This window comes from Oryza sativa, chromosome 4 (assembly GCF_034140825.1).
Source record: "Oryza sativa Japonica Group chromosome 4, ASM3414082v1".
NCBI classification, from domain to species: domain Eukaryota; kingdom Viridiplantae; phylum Streptophyta; class Magnoliopsida; order Poales; family Poaceae; genus Oryza; species Oryza sativa.
In genome coordinates, this window is record NC_089038.1 from 25,795,275 (window position 1) to 25,813,196 (window position 17,922).

Genomic DNA, 17,922 nt, shown 5'->3' on the forward strand with positions numbered 1-17,922 from the left:
TTGAAGTGGTTTTGGAGATAATCAATTTTTAGGTGATGATCGGATTCACTGTTATTTTATGTGACCGGTCCGACCGGGCGGAGGTTGCCAGTCAGACCGGTGCTATGTGTGCGGTCAGACCGGCCGGCCCGCGGTCTGACCGGCCGACGCTGTGTAGGTTTCGGTTTCGGGTTGTTTCTTTGGATATCCGTGATTGTTTCATGGTTATGGCTTCTAGATGGATACTATACATATGTAATACTATTGTTTGCTGCTAATGAGTCAAGTTGGAGATAGCTTGGTCTCGGAATATGGTTTCTTTGTTAGTTCCATGTGTAGGTGACTCGATGTCTCGGGAGAGTATTTGCGGTGATGGACCGGGAGTCGGCTTGGGGATAAGACGACGTCCGTGGTGGTCAGAGATCATGCGGGATACTTTGGCTAGAGTTGATGCACGTGGTTGATGGAGATTCCATATGGCATACGATGGAGGTATTGTGTGCGTATGGGATACGGAGTCGAATTTGGAAGAAGTCCAAATTTGGTACGATTGGTTATGTAAAGTTTGTTTCTTGTACTATAGGGTTTCCTAAGGTGTTTAGGACTCTTAGTATGAGTTTGGTTCATGGCTTTAGGCTGCCTACCTCATGTATAAATAGAGGGGGAGCGTGAGGCTTCCCGGTATCTCTTTTTGTGTTGCTTTTCATAGCGTTGTGTTTTAGGGTTTCGAGTTTAGTCGAGATTTTTGTAAGGAGTGCTGTTGTTGCACTTTGTAAACACAGAGAGAAGCAATAAAGTTGTCATCTACTTTGAGAGTTCTTCGATTTGTGCTTCACCGGGTTTCGGCGGTCTAACTGGCGATATACCGGCGGTCAGACCGGCGGCAAGCGGCGGTCAGATCGGCGGCATACGGGCGGTCAGACCAGCGGCGGTGACAGGCGCGGCAGGCGATTTCGGCGGTCAGACCAGAGATTCAACACTGGTCAGACCGGCGGCATCCACTCGGTCAGATCAGCAGATCAATCTCGGTCAGACTGACTTCCGTCAATTTCGAGGGTAACTTTTATTTCCGCTAAAAGTTTTGGTTTTTGGGTATATCAACCATTCACCCCCTCTGGTTGACTTAGTTCTTGTGATTCGATCCTACACTTTGGACAATGACACGCTCTACAAGATATACCTTTGACCTTATTTTTCTATTATAATATATACAATAAATAAATGCATGTTTACTTTTATTATAGTGTTTTGAAAAACAAATCTATATATGTTTTTCTAGTTTCTTTAAACTAAATATTTTTAAAGTTATTGAAGGACAAAGTTATAAAAGTTTAACCTCAATCTTGTCCAAAACGTCAATTAATATAGAACCAGAGGGAGTAACCCAAAGTAAACTTTGTTAATGGAAGATGGTCCAAACTATAATCCACATGTAATACTAATATTGTTATATAGTAAAATATGGTATAGTTTTTATGTAAAAATATTATCTAGTACACTGGCTCTAGCAATCTAAAGTACTAGTCCTCTACATATATCTCTCCATGTCTCTTGGAGCTAAGGTAGATATTGCCATCTGCATCTTGTTGGGGAAATAAACCTCACTCTAGTGTTCGGTTAACTAATATAATAGATGGCTAAAATGCCTTCAAGACAATGCCACTCACAGGTAACGACCCAAGGGCAATGATGCAAATTTCCGAGGGAACCCAAGCTTAGATTCATGACGGAGGGGAGGGGTCACCCCGATTATTCCATCTATTCAACAACCATTCTCAGTCTCTTCCTATCATCTTCTCCCTCACGAATCTAAGCTTGGGCTCCCTCAAAAAAAGTGGAGTCCTTGCTATGTTTGTTGGACATTGCTCTAGCATTGTTCCAACATATCTCCTGTATTTTATTCCTTCTATACTGAGCATACATGACATTTTGATATTTTATGGATAGTGTTTAAGGGTTTATTGTACTTGCTTCAAGATAACATTTGAGAACAATTGTTTCGGTTTCAGACATACCAAGTAAATACTGAATTTGGTGGGAATGCAAAGCATGTGTCCTGGTTGTCCATAACGATATGATGCATGAGAGTGGACTCTCTGATTATTTTTTCGCCGGAACGACTGTGATTATTTACATTATCATTGCAAACGATCATCAATCATCATAGATTAAACAGATTTGTGGCCAGTGTTCAAAGCTGATGCAAGTGTTTATGATTTCCTTATGACCGGTTCCCCAACTAATCATATCATCCGTGCCATTCTGACTTTGGTCAAAGTCAAACTATTATCAATTTGACTACTTTTATAGAAAATAAGTAGTAATATTTTTAATCCAAGATAAATATATTATAAAAAATTATTTAACTATAGATTTCATGAAACTATGTTAATGTTGTAAATATTACTACTTTTTTTTATAAAATTAGTCAAACTTAGAATAGTTTGATTTTGACCAAAGTCAAAACGTCTTATAACTTGAAACGGAGAGAATATGATGTATGAACTGCTGTTATTTATTTTCTAAAAAAATGAACTGCAGTTAACTAAGCTGCTTTGCACTGTGCCACTGTGCAATTATGCATCCTGCATAATCGCTTCCAATTGACCATGGAGTTTGCACACCACAAGCCAACGCGCCATGGCACTTCTCTTCGTCCCATTTCTCTTCTCCCTACTGATCACCACCTTCCCGCCCGCTGCAACGGACACCGTCACCGCAGGCCGGCCGCTGGCTGGCGGCAACAAGCTCGTCTCCGGCAACGGTAAGTTCGCACTGGGATTTTTCCAAATGGCCGGCGGCAACGGCAGCAGTAGCACTGCCCCGAAGTGGTACCTGGGTGTATGGTTCAACACGGTCTCGAAGTTCACCCCGGCATGGGTGGCCAACCGAGAGAACCCTCTCGCCGACGGCGGCGCCTCGTGGCAGCTCGCCATCTCCGGCGACGGCAACCTCGTCATCTCGAACCGCGCCAACAACAACTCCATGACAGCTGCAGCCTGGTCCAGCCAGGCCAACACCACGACGAGCAACAACACCGTCGCCGTTCTCCTGAACAGCGGCAACCTCGTCCTCTCCGACGCCTCGAATTCCTCCATCATCTTCTGGGAGAGCTTCAGCCACATGACGGACACCTTCCTCCCCGGCGCGAAGATGGGGTGGAACAAGGCGACGGGTTTCACCCACGGCCTCGTCTCCAGCAAGAACTCCGGCGACCTCTCACCCGGCGTCTACTCCGCCACGCCGTCCTCCGACTTCGCCAACCCGGGCCTGTTCCTCGCGTGGAACTCCTCCGTGGTGTACTGGTCGACGGGGCCATGGAACGGGGACTACTTCAGCAACACGCCGGAGCTGACGGCTCGGGCTCTCTTCACCTTCGACTTCGTCAGCAACGACCACGAGGAGTACTTCACGTACAGGCTGAGGAACGACACGATGGTCACGAGGTACGTGCTCGCTGCCTCCGGGCAGGCGAAGAACATGATCTGGTCCAGCGTCTCGGAGGATTGGGTGACCTTCTACGCGAAGCCAGGAGCTCAGTGTGACGTGTACGCTGTCTGTGGAGCTTTCGCTCTCTGCAGAGAGGACATGCTCCCGTTCTGCAACTGCATGGAGGGCTTCTCCATCAGGTCACCACAGGACTGGGAGCTAGGAGACCAGACCGGTGGATGTGTTAGGAACGTTCCTCTGAATTGTGGTGTGACAGATAGGTTCTATGCCATGAGTGATGTTAGATTCCCTGCTAATGCCAAGAACATGGAAGCTGGGACTGCCGATGGATGCAAACAGGCTTGTCTGAATGATTGTTCTTGCACTGCATATTCGTACAACGGCAGTTGCAATGTTTGGAGTGATGGATTGTTTAATGTTGCACGGCAGTATAACTATAACCAGAGTAGCAGTGGAGGAATTCTTTACCTTCGCCTTGCAGCTGAGGATGATGTTAGTGAGAGCTCAAAGCACACAAGAGGATTGATCATTGGAGTGGTTGCTGTTGCAAGCGTTCTCATTCTGTCCTTGTTTACAATTGTTATCATGTTTGTTAGGAGAAATAAAAGGAACTGTTCATCAGTCGGTAGAATTATATGTGGAACAGTAGCTTTTAGGTACAAGGATCTCCAGCATGCAACAAAAAACTTCTCAGAAAGATTAGGGGGTGGCAGCTTTGGTTCTGTGTTCAAGGGTGTTTTGACTGACTCCACTGTAATAGCTGTCAAAAGACTTGATGGTGCTCGTCAAGGAGAGAAGGAATTCAGAGCAGAGGTGCGTTCAATAGGAATAATCCAACATATTAACCTGGTCAGGTTAATTGGTTTTTGTTGCGAAGGTAGCAATAGGTTGTTGGTCTATGAATACATGCCAAATGGTTCACTTGATTCCAATCTTTTTGGGAGTAAAGTTGCATCTCTGGATTGGAGTACTCGGTATAAAATAGCGCTTGGTGTTGCCAGAGGATTGGCCTACATGCATGGGAATTGTCTGGACTGCATCATACATTGTGACATCAAGCCACAGAATATTCTTTTGGATGCATCATTTGTTCCCAAGATTGCAGATTTTGGGATGTCAAAGCTCATGGGGAGAGATTTTAGCCAAGTTCTGACAACGGTACGAGGAACTATCGGATATCTTGCGCCTGAATGGATTAGTGGAATGGCCATCTCATCAAAAGTGGATGTTTACAGCTATGGAATGGTGCTGTTGGAAATCGTATTTGGAAGAAGAAATTTTAGAGGAGAGTGCACCAGTAATGCTACCTATTTCCCGGTTCAGGTTGTTGGTAAACTCCTTCAGGGGAATGTGCAATGCCTATTGGACCAAAACATTCAGAGTGACATCAATTCAGAAGAGGTTGAAAGAGCTTGCCGAGTTGCTTGCTGGTGTATTCAGGATGATGAATTGAACAGACCGACCATGGCACAGGTAGTCCATATACTTGAAGGCGTCTTAGAAGTCGACATGCCTCCCATGCCAAAGTTGCTTCAGGCAATTTCTGGCAACATGGATTCGACTAAGACATAGATATGTGGTCAGTGACATAAAATTGTTCGTGTTTAGTTTGTCCTTTTTTTTTGTAATGGGCCGGCCCGCTCGAATCCTAGTGGCGATCGATCGGACGGTGGGCTGGTGGTGGCCCACAGACCGGCGAACCGTCAATCAAACAGATTAGCGCTAGCCTCAAACAAAGGCATAAGTGCCAATCAAAATCAAACAGGTGCTCTAAATAAAAGCTAAGCATAACAACCAACTAATGATCTTTTATATTTCTTCTCCAGCTCCAAGCAGCTTGTGCTCCCTTTTTCCGGTAAGGATGCACTACAACGCACTGGTATATACACGAGTTATCCTCTTCATGGTGGTAATACACCTCGTGTGCATGCTCGTCCATATCTGCTTAGCGAATGTTAGTTTAGATTACACTACAAGCTTATCCTAAACTACTAGAATTGATTGAAATGATCTATACCGTATACGACGTGACGCGCGTTTTTTTTCTTCTTAAAATTAAAGCACTTTCGGTAAACGCGGCGGTGCTCAATGGCTTTGCTCATCTTGGGCAGGTTACAACACGGGAACTCTTCTCCGGCCCCAGTTGCTCTCGTGACGAGTGAAAAATCAGTGAATTAGGCAATGCCCAATGGCCTCATTTTCTGTTGTCTTATCGGTTTTATAACAGAACAAACACTTAATGGTGGGACTAAATGAAAATTGTTAGGACAGGAAAAAACAAAATTTCATCTTAAAATAGAACATATGTATATGTAAAGAAATATTATTAGGAAGTAAAATGAGTCATTTCTAATAGTTTTCCCCGCGTTGTTGTTTTCAGGGCCTGTTTATTTCGCGAAAAGAAAATTTTTAGGTTTGACCGGATGTCAAAAGGGGTTTTCGGACACGAATGAAAAAATTAATTTTATAACTCGCCTAGAAACCGCGAGACGAATCTTTTGAGCCTAATTAATCTATCATTAGCACATTTGGGCTGTAGCACTTATGGCTAATCATGGATTAATTAGTCTCAAAAGATTCGTCTCGCGATTTCCTCCCTAACTGTGCAATTAATTTTTTAATTTATGTATATTTAACACTCCATGTATGTATTCAAATATTCGATGCGATGTTTCTGAGAACTAAACAGAGCCTTAGTTGGTGGAAGTGTTGTAGTCTGTCGACGGAACAGTTAATAGGAATAAAATAGACCCTTTTTTTCTACAGAGGTAGTAGATTTTAAGCCCGGAAAGACATGTGTAGTTCAAATAATATCAAAAGTAAAAAAAAACAATTGTGAATGTGATTACATTTCTACAAATAAATTAATTTTTTTTGTCTCAGTGTAGATCAAATTTTAGTTGGGTTGATACAATCTACGTTTTAAAATATACAATGCTACAACCTTCCGATTTTATGTTTAAATAATTACTATTTTATTGTGACAAATATATGTTAAGCGTGACTTATAATTTTTCATATTTACACTATTTATTTTATAATGAATTGTCATAAAGATATCTACATCAGTGCAGTACACTTGAAAACAAAAGGAGTAGCACTCTATATGTTCTTTTCTTCTTCTTCTTCTTCTTCTTCTTCTTATTATTATTATTATTATTATTATTATTATTATTATTATTATTATTATTATTATTATTATTATTATTATTATTATTATTATTATTATTATTATTATTATTATTAACCATTTAGACCCCGTATTAGAAGCGAGCACACATGCCACCATGATTAGAAATTCAGAACTATTGATTTCCTGAAGAGTGGCAGATTTGTGGTGGTCACGTCCTCTCCTGAACACTTGGACAATCATATATATCGTGATTAATTTTCTGTTAAGATTAGCTAATCCTTTTTAATAAAAGAAATATAAACGCTTACGCTCACAACTTCTGCACACGCACACCCACACCCTACTCATATGAATACTATTAAAATAACCGGCACCAATAACTCATCGATAAACGAACGTGGAGAAGATCCAAAACTAACAACGACATTGAGGCATGACATTTGTTAAAAAGTCCAGCCGAAGCCTACGTCTTCGGGTTATTGATTATGAACACTCCCCCCTGATCTAGCATAATTACAGTATATTAGAGTTACAATGACTCTTGATTGGAACACCACCGGTCAGTTGTTTTCTTTCGTCTACGCTATGTCGTCGTGCAATTACAAATTATAATTGTATCTCTCTATTTAGAGAGTTTAGGACAGAGATCGACTCTAGCTCTATCCTAACACATGTACAACCCCCAATGCTAAATTGTAACATACTTTATACATATATTAGATAGAAACTTTATCTAGCACCCTCGAAAGACCGGACCGACAATATCTTAAGATTGACGAAATTATCATGGGCGTCTCTCCATCAACAGGTATGTACTGAAAGAATAAATTGTCATACATATGAGCACATATGTCAAAGATTAAAACTTGAATTCGGATAGACATGTTTCATAAAAGAATGAGACATGGTAGGACCGTCTCCAGGGTACACCGGCAAAGCGGACAATAGGCTTGCAAATGCTACATTAATCCAAAGGAATGCTACAAGCTCATTCCTGCATTCCAAATGGGACATGGATCCTCTGCAGTACTTGTAACGCTCCGCTTTTCGTGAGACATTAAAAACTAATTCGGCAAAATCCTAATTGCGAAAATTTTCGTTCTTTGTGTGAGAGTCTAAGTCGTGCCATGGATCTCAATTCAATCCCATTGTTCCCTCTCATCGAAATAAAAAATCCTCCACCTCAAGATTTCCTATTCAAAATTCAAGTCTCCGAAATCAAATTCCGAAAGTCAATCCCTTCCTTTGAATCCTTGCCGAATATTCGCTCCGACTACAAAAAAATATCCAAGTTTCTGTTTTGAATCTCTTCCTTGACTTCTCCTCGAGTCTCCCTTGATTCCTCCCTAAACCATCGAGTTCGAATGTCAAATTTGAATTCGAATCCAAAACCCCAATTCGAATCCACTCCAAATCAGTCTTCTCTGCAAAAGTCTATTTTACCTCCCTCGGGTGTTGTGGGCCGTTTTCCCCCTTAGCCGTTTCTCCTCCCTCAGCCTCGCACGTGCGTTGCACGTGCCGAGCCGAGCCGAGAGAGAGCTCTCTCGCTCTCTCTGTTTCTCCCTCTCTCTCTCTCTCTCTCTCTCTCTCGTTTTCTCTCTCTCGCGCCGACGCCGCTTCCCGCCGTCGCCGCCCAAAACCCGCCACCGCCTTCGCTCTTTCCCGCGCTCGCGCGTGGCCGACCGGCCGGTTGTTGCCGCCGTCAGCCCTGCCACTCTGCCGCTCCACGCCGCTAGCTTCCAAAGCCGAGAGAGGCAGCCCCTCTCTCACTCCCTCTCCCTCCTTCAACTTTTCCCGAAACAGCAAGGAGCAGACCTCCCTTTCTCCCCCTTCTTTTTCCTTTTGCCCGACCACCATCGGCGTCACCGCCTGCCACCGCCTGGACCACGAGCGCGACCGCCAGCTCCTCCCCTTGACCGCCCTAAGTCGGTTTCCTCCCCCAAAACCGACTTCCCACACCCATAAAAACCAACCCGAGCCCCTCCCTTTCCTCCTCGTTTCCATGCCCAACCTCCCCCGCGCCATTGTTGCCACCCCGCCCTGCAGTCGCCCTCACTGTTCGTTGCCGAAGCACCAGGGAGACCGGTGCGTGCATGGACGCGTGACGCGGGAATCCGGGCACCCTCTCCTTCCCCTTCCCCGGCCCGAGGCCGGAGAGCTCGCCCCGCACCGCCGCCACCCATCACTGCGCCCGGCTCGGTAGTGCCTCCCTCCCGTTCCCCTTCCCCGCTCACCCTCGTCCCCTCTAGCTTGCGTGGTAGCTCGGTAGCCCTGCCGAACGCGCGTAGACGCCACCCCAAGGACCGCCGCCACCCGGCATGGCCCCGCCGCCATTGCCGCCCACCCCCGGAGGCCGCCTCTCGTCGCCGGACCTCCACGGCGCCGCTCAGACCCATCCGACCCCGGAAATGAGCTCCTTGAACACCGGAGATGCTCTCGCCGCCTTTAATTGAGTCTTCGTCGCTCCTCGGTGATTTCCCCTTTCTCTCGCCGCCGGACGCCGCTATCGAATTCCACCGCCGTCGAACTCCCTCCGGCGAATCCGAGCCGTTGGCTCGCTCCTTCTCGACGCCCTCGTCACTCCGGTGTGCTCCCCGAAGACCAAATCCGTTGCGCTTGCTCCGGTGAACACGGCCGCCGTCCGCCGTCCATCTCGGCCTCCCCTTCTTCCTCCTCCCGCCGGCCTACGTGGCTTCCACGTAGGCGCCACGTCGGCGCCACCTCGGCTTTGACCGAGCCGAGCCGGTCAGCCGCCTCCTCCCTCCCCCCCTCGCGCGCGCGGTCCACGGTGCGCCAACCGGCTGCGCGTGGGCCCGCCGCATCCCTGGTCCATCCGGTGCACGTGCGTGAACCGCGCTCACCCGAAACCCTAGTGCCGCCCACATGCGCCGCTCCCACAGTGAGCCGCGCCACCGACAAGCGGGCCCCACTCGGGACCCCGCAAGGTAGACTCGGCCCACCGGCCCTCTCTCTCCCTCACTCTCCCCGCGCCCCCTTGGGCCGCCTCTCCGGGCCGGCCGGCCCATTAGTTCGGCTGAGCCATGCCTCCCCTCTTGGGCCGCACCCAAGCCGCCCGAGGAAGTCTAAATCATATCCCTCCTTCAATTTCTTTCCAGAAAGGGTTTAATAAATTATTAAATCCTTTTTCTTTAGACAGAAATTCCTTAATCCTTAGAAAATCCATATCTTCTCAACCGCTCATCCGATTGACTCCGTTCAACTTCCAATAATTCCGTAAAATTGAGATCTATCTAATGGTACTATTATCTAGTCTAAATAGGATCTTTATTTTGGGTCTTGTGTAGGTTTTTAATTGTTTGCGTATAGTTGTGGTTACCGGATTTTCGTCGATCGGGGGTTTTCTCGAAGATTCGTGAAGCTTCGTGAAGACCTCGAGCAAGGCAAGTCACCATTTGACCAATTGCTCCTATAATTAGAAAATTATTATTATTTTGTTTGCAACTTGCATTGTTAGAATCACACACTTAACTTGCTTGGCCTCGGTTTGCGCGCCAAACCGACGGACCTACCCAGTAGTCGCACTAATTCCTGTAGGCTGTACTACCCTGACTCCTTGTCGCTCCACCTTTGTGGTACCTCGGTATCCGTGCTCTCTGAGCGCGTATACCAAATATCCCACATACACCGTTGTTTGTCGAAAACTTGGGAAATGGGTTTGTAAAGCCTTGAAAACCCGACATGTGGTGTCGGTGTGATTAAAAATAAAATGAATTGTGAAAACTTGCGATGCAGGGGTTGTGCCTATGTGGCACTGTCCGTATTCGCATATTAGGACCGGTTCCTATGGGAAACTCATCGAGCATAATCAAAGTGCAACCACAAGGTGGTATGGGACACCCTGGCTAAGTAATTAGTCGGTTCAGGGAAACCTCGCATGCTAATAGTTGGGAACGCCGGGGCGGGGTCGGTTGGAGCCAAACCGGGTTCCTGGTAAGCAAGGAAGAGAAGCTTGCTGAATTACCGATCGAGGTAGTTGGAGTTTGATTTGTGAAAACTAAAATGGCCTATATTTATGTGAGGATTTGATCCTTCTATGTGGCATGAGGTAACCTTGAGTCGGCTTAGGAAAGGCTTTGTCGCGAACCTCTGACACCGGCCAGTGTCTGGAGTAAGTTCGTGTCTTGTGGGTAAAGTGTACCCCTCTGCAGAGGTTAACTAACTGTTCGAACAGCCGTGCCCACGGTCATGGGCGGATGTGAGGTGGTTCCCGTTGCATAGATTTGTTTGCCTGTGCTTTGTGAAAAGTTGTTGTGGTGTGGGAATCGTAATCAGAATCAGCCTATGTGGCAGATGGATGACCTGAGTGGTCAGAAACGAATCTGTGTGATTCGGGATGTCTGCGGGCATCATAGACTAGGCTTTCCGAGTGGAAGCGGATTGCTTTGCTGCTGGGCAGCTGGACTCTGGGAGTCCGCGAAAACGAATAAGGCTCTGGGAGCCGCTTAATCAAGTGAAATGGCTCTGGGAGCCGAGAAGTAATGATCTGACCCGGGAGGTCGGTACATTACCAATTGAGCTGTTGAAAAGCATCTCTTAAGTCGATTTGAGGCGCAAGTCTCTTTTCGACCCAAACTTAAAAAGAAATAAATCACTTAGTGATTTCAAAATGATTTCAAACAAAATATTTGCAAAACAACCTTGCCTCTCTTCCAATCTTGCATTAAACACCTAAGTTCCTGTGACTTGCTGAGTACGAAAGTACTCACCCTTGCTCTATATAAATATATATATAGTTCCTCCGCCCTGAAGAGAAGATAAAGTGAAGTGACGATTAGGGTTTCGTCCTGATTCCCAGCCGTTGCCTGTGGTGTTGGGTGTTCGTTCGTTGGTTCCGCTGCTGCTGCTGTTGTTGGTGTTTCCTCGTCAGCGTCGTCGGTTGCATTCTCGGGCTGTTCTGAGCTGCAACCTAAGTTAAGGTAAATAAGTCCTTTATTTATGTTAAGGATTTGCAATGATTCAAATTTGTCACCGTGGGTACCAGCGCTATGTCCTGGGACTGGTACTGAGATCGCGGTTTCGTAGGAAGCGATTCGCGCCGTTTTTCCTACGACACGCTCCAGTCAGGTGCCGTTGTACGGCGGTACCAGATTGGGGTGTGACAGTACTGCATTTACAATATCAGTGGTTGACATGTGGACCTGGTCCTATATGTCAGTGGCTGCTACTGCAGGTGTAGTACTGCAGACAATTCCCACGGTTACAAATGGCATGATAATAGGGTCAGGGACTCAGGGCGTTACCGTGCGTGTAAGTTTTGCCCTTTTTGTTTTTTTCTTCTGAGTGAAAATTCGCATGTTCTGGGATCTTAAGATTCCATCGCTGGACGCAGATTTGCGTGTAAAGATGACCGAGCACTTCGACCAAATGTTCAGTTCAGAGCTGGACGGAATGTCGATCAGCTGCCATGTTAGACCACCGAGTCACCGACCGGTACGTGTGTATCTTCCCATTTTCCACCGAGGAACGTGCCTGGGACGACGAGACGCACGCACACGCGCGCGGGAGCAGTAGTACACGACTCGAAATACATGCATCACATCCCACGACGTCGCCGCCGATCGACCTCCCCCCCGCGGCCCGCGCACTAGTTGATCACTGCCGCGCGAGCAGAAAACGCGGCCTCCTGGGGGAGGCACGGCTCGGAACCTTCGCCAATCGCGTCTCGTGGTGCACCATCTGCCGCTCCGTCCCCACATGAACCTCCGCCAACTTGCCACGAAAACCAATTGTTTACGCCGCCGCCGTGCCCTGAACCCTGCAGGCGAAAGCTTCAGCTGGCAAATTGTATTTTTTTTCTGCGTGGTAATCTCAGCCGTGAGCCGTCAACGGAGTAGAAATTATTAATTGAGAAAATTGTGCGCTAGTATGGGCGTGGTTCTGTATCTTCGGTTTCCAGATTCCGTCTCCCCGTTTTGACGAAACATGGGCTACATGACAGTGAGGATGCCATTTGGAACACCCGTATAAAATGGCGGATTTGCCCACAATCGTGGCGTGTGCTCTCTCTCCTCTGATACTGCAGAGGCGAGCTGTGCTGGGCGGGAGCTTACTTGGCGAGATGAAGAGGAGGCATTGGAGCCACCCGTCGTGCGGCCTCCTCCTGCTCGTCGCCGTCTTCTGCCTTCTCCTCGTCTTCCGCTGCTCCCAGCTGCGCCATTCCGGCGATGGCGCCGCGGCCGCCGCGCCGGATGGTGGTGCGGGACGGAACGATGGTGATGACGTTGACGAGAGGCTTGTGGAGCTCGCGGCCGTGGACCCGGCGGCGATGGCGGTGCTGCAGGCGGCAAAGAGGCTGCTCGAAGGGAACCTGGCGAGGGCGCCGGAGAGGCACCGCGACGTCGCGCTCCGGGGGCTGAGGGAGTGGGTCGGCAAGCAGGAGCGGTTCGACCCCGGCGTGATGTCCGAGCTCGTGGAACTCATCAAGCGCCCCATCGATCGGTACAACGGCGACGGTGGTGGCGGCGGCGAGGGGGAGGGCCGGAGGTACGCGTCTTGCGCGGTGGTCGGGAACAGCGGGATCCTGCTGGCGGCGGAGCACGGCGAGCTCATCGACGGGCACGAGCTCGTGGTCCGCCTCAACAACGCGCCGGCGGGGGACGGTCGGTACGCGCGCCACGTCGGCGCGAGGACCGGCCTCGCGTTCCTCAACAGCAACGTGCTGAGCCAGTGCGCCGTCCCGCGCCGCGGCGCCTGCTTCTGCCGCGCCTACGGCGAGGGCGTGCCCATCCTGACGTACATGTGCAACGCCGCGCACTTCGTCGAGCACGCCGTGTGCAACAACGCCTCCTCCTCCTCGTCGGGCGCCGCCGACGCCACCGCGGCGGCGCCGGTGATCGTGACGGACCCGAGGCTGGACGCGCTGTGCGCGCGGATCGTCAAGTACTACTCGCTGCGGCGGTTCGCGCGGGAGACGGGGCGGCCGGCGGAGGAGTGGGCGCGGCGGCACGAGGAAGGCATGTTCCACTACTCGTCGGGGATGCAGGCGGTGGTGGCCGCGGCGGGCGTGTGCGACCGCGTGTCGGTGTTCGGGTTCGGCAAGGACGCGTCGGCGCGGCACCACTACCACACGCTGCAACGGCGCGAGCTGGACCTTCACGACTACGAGGCGGAGTACGAGTTCTACCGTGACCTCGAGTCGCGGCCCGAGGCGATACCCTTCCTGCGCCAACGCAACTCCGGCTTCCGCCTGCCGCCCGTGTCGTTCTACCGCTGACACGCCACGCACGCAACCCCGCAAACGCATAGCATGCATAAAATTCTTTTTTGTAATTAGATACGTGTTTTAGTCATTGCAACAAAGCGAAGCAAACGTAAACAACAATCCGTGAACATTTGGGTCGTGAACTCGTGATCAGCTCGCTAATCTTTTGCCGTGCTTTGGCTGCAACGACATTGGCTTTGTTTGCGACGACGGCCACGATACTTTCGTTAGCCTCGATGGCGCGCAACTTGCACTCCATGATTCCATCAGCTTTGTCTAAGATAGTTTACGACTTACGAGTTACGAGCCTTCTTCCGTTCCCATGCACGTATTATTGTTTGGCGGCCAAAATCGCAACAGGCAGTTGACTCGTATTTGCTCTAGTCCGCGGCTTTGCACGGGCAGCACTTAAAATCGTCACGAACTAGTGGATCTGCAACTCCAAGGCGCTGAATTGGTAAGCACATTGTACAATTGCTGAGCTTTATTTGGCAGAGGACAAGTGGACTCTGCTGAGTATTGATTTCGCCGCGCGTGAAACATTATGAATCAATGCGACTTTTGCGATTCGGGCCGAATCCAAATATAGGAGTAGTATTTCCAAACTCCAGCCAGTTAAATCTCCACTGAGAACATCTCTACCATGGTTTACTTCTGGTGTTTCTAAGCTTTCACCTGTCTGTGATGACGCATTTCAGAAAGTTCTCTCCTAGTACTAAATTTACGGCCCATCCAGAGATTTTTTTTTTAAACTAATCGACGAGCTTCAATTTCATTGAATAGAGAAGGAGTAAACTTTACAAAGCGAAAGGAAAGAAAACGAGCTCAGAGCCTTCGGTCCGAGCTAAATAAAAGAGAGGCAATTATAGGCCCATCCAGAGATAGGTATGCTAAGATTTTCCCATCGCTACATTCTTCTTCTGAGCTCCTTAAGGAATCAGGATTCTCATGTAGTTTTGCACAAACTGTGCTCTACCATTCTACGGGCTGCCTCTGTAAAGTTCAATACAGTGGAAGATCCATGCGATCTTCAGTTCTGTGCTAGCCTAACTAGTCCATGAAAATTAAACCGATGAGAGAGCTGGGTCTAAAGGTCTTCAGGATTAGCAGACACACACATTGGAAGAAATCAGAGTACAATAATGGAAGAAACAGAATGGTTACTCCACTGAAACCATTTACCTGACGCCTCACATGCAAATAAGTTTTGCAGACAAACAGATCTAGGAGCAGGATTTAATCCTTCATTGGCAGCATCCATGTATATGATATGGACAGTCCTTGCAATTCATCAGGAATATAACAGACAGGTGAATTCACTAATTCATAATATTTAACGAGATAGATTATGAAAATATAAGAGACTATACAAACATACAAATCTAAATTCGATCTACACATGAAAAAAACAAAAATAACAAACTTTATTTGCGTTATACCGACACTATTCACTGTCTGATTTAATTGTTTTTGTTTCTGTAGTTATAAATCAAATTTAGTCTTGCATGTATGTTTATAGATATAGATTTGTATCATCTCAATTATAATGTTACTATTTTAAAAATAATTCTATAACTATTTTAAGTTGTATGCAAATAATAGATGTATAGAAAAACCCTGCCCAATAACTTCACGGAGATCACAATGCGAGACACTGTAATCTAACGAGGATCAAAACCACTCCTCTGAACAGGGAAAAGATATTGTTCCCAGTTGAAAAGCTGGTGAAAAGTTTGATTATTACAGGGCACGTAAAAACCAACCAGATAAGGCCAGAACATTGTGTAACAACCAGGTAAGGTCAGAAGTCTAAAATATGTGCCCCAATGCCCACTCATCAAAGTAGGAAAATTAATGGTGCCACAATGCTTTTCTCAAATCAATATCGCTGCTCCTGCCCCATTGACCGATGCCTATTTAACATTTAAACTGATAGTGCTGCACCTTGAAAAAAGAAAGATGACGTCCAGATTAGAAAAATCTCAAGCCTGGAGAACGTCCAGTGCTGACAAGAGCTCAAAGTTGCCATATTGTTGCACTAGACAAACGATTCGGGCCCAAGCCGCTGCCCAGTGCGCGCTCTTCCTCGCCGCCGCAATTGCTTCCTATGGATTACCGTTGCACTGGTATTGAAATACCGATTGACAACTGCTCCAAATAATCTAGGACAAACACTGACAACGACAAGGCCGTCCAACACTTCACACACAATCTGTGGTCTGATATGCTTCCAATTTCAACAACAGATGCTGAGATGTCTCGAAGAAGGAGGAGAGAGGAGCAAGAGAGGACCAGGATGCGGTGGCGCTCCGGCGAGGGACGGCGTGAGTGAAGTGGTCCCGGCGTTCTTGCTACCAACGGAACGGGTCGGAGTTTTAAACTCCGAACGCCCTAGGCCTCTTACAACCGTCCGATCACATTCGGGCGGCCAAGATTGAGTAGCAGACATGCCTCCCTCCCTACCGCCTACCGGCTGGCCCAACACTCGACGCGGCGAAATCTAGACCGCACGGACCTCATCGAATAGCGATCATCGATAAGATGACCCGGGGGGTTCGGAGCTGAAAACGAAGAGGAAAAATTTTGCCAAAAATGCGGAGTAGAATTTGTTGATTCTCGGATGCGAAGATATCAAATGGGATACATCAAACTCACATGTCCCGTGATCCAGCCAGGTTCTATTGATCATGTCTCCTTCTCAACAGTTGTACCTTGTCTTGGGGTTTTGGCTTTACTATCACCGGAAAAATCAAAGTCTCGGACTTCAGAGTTTGAAACTCTGAATGTATCTCGACTCTGATCACTTGTTGGGCCATCGTAATGGAAGCTGGGCTTTGACTTGCAATTCAGGCCCAACTCGGCCCCGTGCGCTCTCTTCCTCACCGGCGCAATCTCTCCTTCCAACCTCGCTGCGGCTCAGCCACGTCGACTTCGGAATCGCCGGCGTCTCGCCGTGACGCCGTCTCGTCTTCACCGGAAACTTCGCGTGCGCAGGTGCGCTGCCACCGGTCGTCGTCTAGCTGGTGCATCCATCTATTCTCTTCTCCTTTTCCTTCGTTTCCTTCCCTGCTTGCAGTGCCGCTAGCTACGTGGTTCTATCTTGGTAGTGATGAAGACTGTTTTTTTTTAAAAAAAAAGAAGGCAATAATTTCTCCTTGTATATTTATAAAGGAGTTACAGGGAAATATTTACAGGCGGGGAGTTTAGGTCATTCCCGGACCACAGCGTTTAGCGTGGAAGACAGTTGGAAAATGTGTGGTGGAGTTGCTGCCCAAATCTCTGCAGTTAAGAGTTTCTGAAGATGATGGAAGCTTTATGTCAAAAGAAAAAATAGATGACGGAAGCTGGATTCGGAATGTTGTAATTTGCAAGAGCTCGAAGTATCTCCATCTAAAAACCATCTGCAACCATCTAGCTCAACTTAAGTGTATATGTCCTCCTGCTGCAGATTTGTGGACGAAGGGGAGTAGATAGATATGTGTGGTTAGGGTAACAGAACAAAAGAAACTCCTGCTTTGGGCCAAAGAAAAATATATATAAATTCTAGAGTTTGAATCCTATGGGAAAATCTATGACAACACTGACAATATCATCCAACACTTCACACACAATCTGTGATCTGATCTGTTTCCAATTTCAACAACAAATGCTGAGATGCCCTGAGGAAGGAGGAGAGAGGAGCAAGAGACGATAAGGATGCCGCGGCGCTCTAGTGAGGGACGGCATGAAGCGGTGCGGGCGTTCTTGATACAAACGGGAGGGGCCCGAGTTTAAAACTCCAAACCCCAGGGACTCTGGTGGCCGTTCGATCAGGTGCGTGCGGTCAAGATTGAACAGTGCCTCCGTACTCGACTCGCCAAAAGACTGGCCCAAGAAAGAAGCATCCACGAAATCTAGGCCGCACAGACCTCATCAAATGGTGATCAGAGACCCAGAGGGGTTCGGAACTTTAGGGCTTGTTTGGTTTGAAACCCTACCAAAATATTGGTAGTACCAAACCTTGGGCACATTTTAGCACTACCAAATTTTTTATAGTACAGATTTGGCTCCACTCTATTGATTTGGCAAAATTTGTCTCCAATCCAAAATGCTAACATGTACTATTCAAAACTACCAAAGAATTGGTAGGGCAAGAATT

At 47.7% G+C, this 17,922-nt stretch overlaps 2 protein-coding genes across 2 annotated transcripts; both read left to right on the plus strand.

The window, feature by feature from the left end:
• Window positions 1-2,542: 2,542 nt before the first annotated feature.
• Window positions 2,543-5,227, plus strand: LOC107275983 (G-type lectin S-receptor-like serine/threonine-protein kinase At2g19130). Its single transcript, XM_015778763.3, has one exon. It carries the CDS (start codon window positions 2,620-2,622, stop codon window positions 4,999-5,001), a length of 2,382 nt encoding a protein of 793 aa, XP_015634249.1. The 5' UTR covers window positions 2,543-2,619; the 3' UTR covers window positions 5,002-5,227.
• A 7,347-nt stretch (window positions 5,228-12,574) lies between these two features.
• On the plus strand, window positions 12,575-14,014 carry LOC4336343 (sialyltransferase-like protein 3). The gene has a single exon (NM_001402396.1). It carries the CDS (start codon window positions 12,642-12,644, stop codon window positions 13,794-13,796), a length of 1,155 nt encoding a protein of 384 aa, NP_001389325.1. The 5' UTR covers window positions 12,575-12,641; the 3' UTR covers window positions 13,797-14,014.
• Window positions 14,015-17,922: the final 3,908 nt, after the last annotated feature.

What these genes read in the sequence shown, in the direction of transcription:
- LOC107275983 (XM_015778763.3), top strand. Translation starts at nt 2,620, where the DNA reads ATGGCACTTCTCTTCGTCCCATTTCTCTTCTCCCTACTGATCACCACC.
- LOC4336343 (NM_001402396.1), top strand. Translation starts at nt 12,642, where the DNA reads ATGAAGAGGAGGCATTGGAGCCACCCGTCGTGCGGCCTCCTCCTGCTC.